This window comes from Macrotis lagotis, chromosome 1 (genome assembly GCF_037893015.1).
Source record: "Macrotis lagotis isolate mMagLag1 chromosome 1, bilby.v1.9.chrom.fasta, whole genome shotgun sequence".
NCBI lineage: Eukaryota > Metazoa > Chordata > Mammalia > Peramelemorphia > Peramelidae > Macrotis > Macrotis lagotis.
Window position 1 is genome coordinate 796,175,439 of NC_133658.1, and position 4,397 is coordinate 796,179,835.

A 4,397-nucleotide genomic window follows, 5' to 3' on the forward strand; every position below is an offset into this window, starting at 1 on the left:
TGAAAGCAATGGAAATTCAAAGACAGGACCAACAAGCTTTTATAGATTTATTTTATTTTCTGTTGTAAATTACATTTGTCAGACATAACTGACTTAAGGAGTAAACAATGCAAGATTCCACTGTACTTGGTTTAACAAAATCAAAATTGATATTTACTCTGGTAGAGTAGCACTTAACTTCCAATTCTCCCCAACTAACCCCCCCCCCTTTGCACATAAGATTTAAAAAAAAAAATGGGAAACAGTTCCAGAATCGCCCTGCAATATAGCTCTCCTTGGTTTTGCCCAGGCCTCTGACCTAATGCCATTCTATTTTAGGGCAAGGAGGGAAGTCACAATTCTCCCTTTCAATTGGCAAACAGTAACAAGTGAAGATGGGATAGTCTTCCTTTTCAGAAATACCATCCATGTTGAGCTGGGTAATAGACAAGTCTCTCCCATTCATGTAGTGGAGACTTCCGGAGGTAAAAATGACATACAACTGACCTGAGGCCATATCTGCAAATGTGAAAGTCCTCTTTCTGTCATCATCAGGCAATTCATATGGATAGTGACATAGCAGCTCTCGAGATTCTGTAGAGAATAAAATCATCATCAGTCCAAAGGAGGGTACTTCAAAGTGCTGAGTGAGGTTGGACTCTGTACTGCTGTGTTCTATGGATCCCATTAATTATAGATGTATAGAACAAGAATAACCAGAAAAGAATATTTTCTAGGTAGGATCTGGGCTCCCAACTGTATTGTCTTAGGGAAGTCATTTAATCTTGTTTGTCTCAAATTGCTCATTTGTAAAATGAGCTGAATGAAATGACAAGTCACTTCACTCTTTGCTAAGAAAATCTCAAATAGGAGTCATGGAGAGTTGGACACAACAGAATAGGAAGGAGCTAACTGGAGGCTTCCAGTTCCCATATCCACCATCTGCTAAGGTTTAGACCAGTAATATTTAGTGCCAAAGATTCCCCAGTTTGTCTGGCCCAAGGAGGGGCAAAAAGCTATCTTCCTTCACCAAATTAAGGGTTAAAAGGTCATGTTTTATGTTCCCCTGCTTCAGGAAGGTAATTCTAATTTACCTACTAACCATTGCACCAGTCAAAGTTTCCAAGGATTGGGAGAATCTAGTGGAAACTCTTCCATTTTACATAAGAGTGACAATTATTCAGTTTATAACTACTAGATTCTTGATAGCCAAGAGATCCAAGCCCACAAATTCAAAAAAAAAGTCCAAATCAACTCAAAAGAGTTGATGATCCTTACCTTGAAATTTCCTCAGAAATTCTCTTAAATCCATACAATAAGAATTGCTTAGTTTTGGTGTGAAAGGTTCTGGCCTTTGAAGCAGCAGCAACTCACTCCTAGGAGATTAAAGATACTCAGATATTATTCTTCTGCACACTGCTCTCCATGGCCCCCAAACCCCTGCCTGTTTTAATTACAGTTATTATCTTGCACCCACTCTCCTTGGTGTCCCATTTAGTATTTTCCTTCAGAATATTAACTTACTTGCTTAGTGTGTCTTCTGCATCCTAAAAAAGAGAAACAGAAAAAGTCAAAAGTCTTATAGATTCTGAGATATCACCCTCCTTAATAGGAAATTTTAGAATCTTAGCCCCTGGTAGTTCCTTCACTTAAGATTTTTAGATGAACACATGAGCATTAATTTGCTAAACTAAAATTGGGAAATGAATATGTATTCCAATATTCTTCAGTTTTGCCTTTCATTCCAGGGCTTGGCGGCAAGTTTGTGAAAAGGATCCTTGCTGGAGAGATACTTTTCAGAAGACTTAGCTCTGAAAATCTGAAACAGAAACTGTTGCCCTCAGGTCAGAAACAATCTAAAGGCAGACCTCAAGAGGCCCCAGGAGAAACCTTCTAAAAAGGGACTAAATACACCTTCAGGGCAAAAATGAGGTCATTCCTCAAAGTGCTAGCTAAAAGGCAAATCACCAATTTAGGTAAAATAAAAGAGGGGAATGTGCCAATTGAATCCTGATGAGAAAATTTAAAACCCTTCTCATTTATTTGTACTTTTCACCATTGTCTGGAGTCCAACTTTTCTCACCTGTAGAAGGTCCTTATCTGGCATCTGAAACTTTTCTTCCAATGCTGTGGCCATTGCCCTCAGGTCATTCTTATGTTGGGACAATTTTAAGTTACTCATTCTCTTTTTCTCTCTGTTTTGTATTTCTTCTTCAAACTCCTTCTCTTTTAGCTGCTCAAACATTTCATTCTCCTCCTCATCGAGCTCCACAAGACTCTGGACCTCTTCTTCTTCTTCACTCAGGAATTCACTCATTTCTTGAAACTTTTCCTCAAACATTTCTCTTGACATTTCCACCTGTTCCTAAAGTGATGCATGATTCAGGTTAATTATAGCCACAGCTAGCTTTAATTAACCTCAACTTCTCAGCCTGGTCTGTGAAGTATATTAGAAAAGTACACTAGGCCAAGCAGAATTTAGGTAACTAGAATGGAAGTTCATTAGCAAACTGGGTGATCTCCCTTTCTGGTCTCAAATTATTTTTTAAAAATCATTTTAATCTACACCTTTTAAAAGTTGAGTTTCAAATTCTCTCTTTCCGACCTAGAAGTCAGAGACTGGATTTAAACTCAGGTCCCTCCTAACTCCAGGGCTGGTATGTTATCCACTGTGCCACCTAGCTGCCCCACTTTGATTTGCCTAAAAACTCCCTGTTCATTTTATCTAATGGAGAATAGCTTTTCATTTTTACAAAGTTGATTCATTTCTCTATCTGAGAAACTTGCAAAAAAATTTCACCCCTTCCTTTCAACTTTTCTGCTTTCCTTCTTGATTGCATTGGTTTTATTTGAGGAAGTCCTTTCATTTCTGTTAATCAAATTGTCCATTTTACCTGTTGTGCTCATTTCTATCTTGTCTGACCATAAACTTTCTCACTATCTATAGATTTAATACTTTTTCCCATTATCCCCTTAATTTGCTTATATCATACTTGAGAAGTGGATACTTGCCTTGCAAGGAGTTCTTCAAGCAGAGTACATGACCCTTTGTCAAAGTAAATTATAGTTAGGATTCTTTTTACTTAGGAATTGGATTAGATGGATATTGAAGTACCTTGCAATTCTCAAAACTGTAGGCTTCTGCCTTTGAAGCTTACTATAGTTTTGCCCTCACCCTGTTGACTCTGAAGAGTAAGAAGGGTCTGAAGCATGGTGAGATGGAAGTTCATCTTTTTTTTTAAGAGATTGCTTAGCCACACAACTCAGGAGTTGTGTATCTGAGAGGTTTAATAATAACACTACTTACATGTCACTAGAAGGCTAATATTAAGTAAAAAGTATACAAATTCTTATATGGAAGACAGAGTCCGAGCCAGACACTTACTGTCCACACAACAGCCCATGTCCGAGGTATCTTCTTCTCCTCAAGTATTAGCTTCTGAACATCTTTTAAATTTACATTTACAAGTCTCAGATTTTCCTGGAGTCTTTTCTGCAAAAGACACATGAGAGAGAGCTCCAGTAAGGGACAGGGGTTGAGAAGTTCAGGAGAACTGGGAGGCCACCATTTGGTTTGAAGGGGCCTTATCACCAGCTGTTGGTGCCTTAAAAGAATGACTCGGAGATAGAAATTTAGGAACAGAAAAAATGGGGGGGGACAAAGAGACATTATCTAGACATGAAGTCTCCAGGGGATCTGCATTACTCTATGTCATTTCCTCATCTGAAAATATTGCTAATTCCAGTGCCCCAGTACTCACTCTATAGACCTTAGCAGCCTCTTCCATGGGTAGGACTCTGTGATTCTCATGTTCTTCAGATTGAGAACAGGATACACAGAGTAGGGTCTGATCATTCATACAGAACAACTTCTTGTCCTCCTGGTGTCTGTCACATTTGCTGGGTCCCTCAAATCTCTTCTGTTGTTTGGGGGAACAAGGTTGCCTTTTCCTCCTAGGGAGTTTTCGCCTTCTCCTTAAAATGGCATTAAAAGTTCTTGCCTGGGAGATTTCCTTGCATCTCCGGCAAGAGATAGGAATGGAAGCTTCACTGGAGTCACTGACACAAGATTGACAAACACTGTGTCCACAAGGGGTAGTCACTGGATCCGTCAGAGAGGCTTGACAAATATTGCAGGTGAGGACATTCTGGAGACCTTCAGTAATCTCTTTCGAAGCCATGATCCTGAGTTAGAAAGAGACAGTGTGAGTTAGGATCATACCTTAACTACCCTTCCTCCAGCAATATAGCTAATTAAGAACAAAGGTCACTTCCCCCCCCCCCCCAACCCAACAGCTGGGGATTCATATTAAGGGCAATCATCACAATAATCTTTTGAGGAATAATCAAGTAATAGAATCCCCAAATCCCAGGAATATTAAGAAAATGGGTAGAAAGCTTAGAGAGTATCCAAATGG

General features: G+C 39.2%; 1 protein-coding gene across 1 annotated transcript; it reads right to left on the reverse strand.

The window, feature by feature from the left end:
* Positions 1–295: 295 nt before the first annotated feature.
* On the reverse strand, positions 296–4,160 carry LOC141488505 (E3 ubiquitin-protein ligase TRIM17-like). The gene is made up of 6 exons (XM_074188617.1): positions 3,741–4,160; positions 3,365–3,472; positions 2,063–2,344; positions 1,504–1,526; positions 1,258–1,355; positions 296–573 (listed from the first exon to the last, which is right to left on the reverse strand). The coding sequence occupies exons 1-6, from the start codon at positions 4,158–4,160 to the stop codon at positions 299–301; spliced, it is 1,206 nt and encodes a 401-aa protein (XP_074044718.1). The 3' UTR covers positions 296–298.
* Positions 4,161–4,397: the final 237 nt, after the last annotated feature.

Coding starts and splice junctions, on each gene's coding strand:
- LOC141488505 (XM_074188617.1), bottom strand. CDS start 4,160: ATGGCTTCGAAAGAGATTACTGAAGGTCTCCAGAATGTCCTCACCTGC. Junction 2,345..3,364: donor CATGGGCTGTTGTGTGGACA/GTAAGTGTCTGG, acceptor GCATCACTTTAG/GAACAGGTGGAAATGTCAAG. Junction 1,527..2,062: donor CAGATAAGGACCTTCTACAG/GTGAGAAAAGTT, acceptor TCTCTTTTTTAG/GATGCAGAAGACACACTAAG.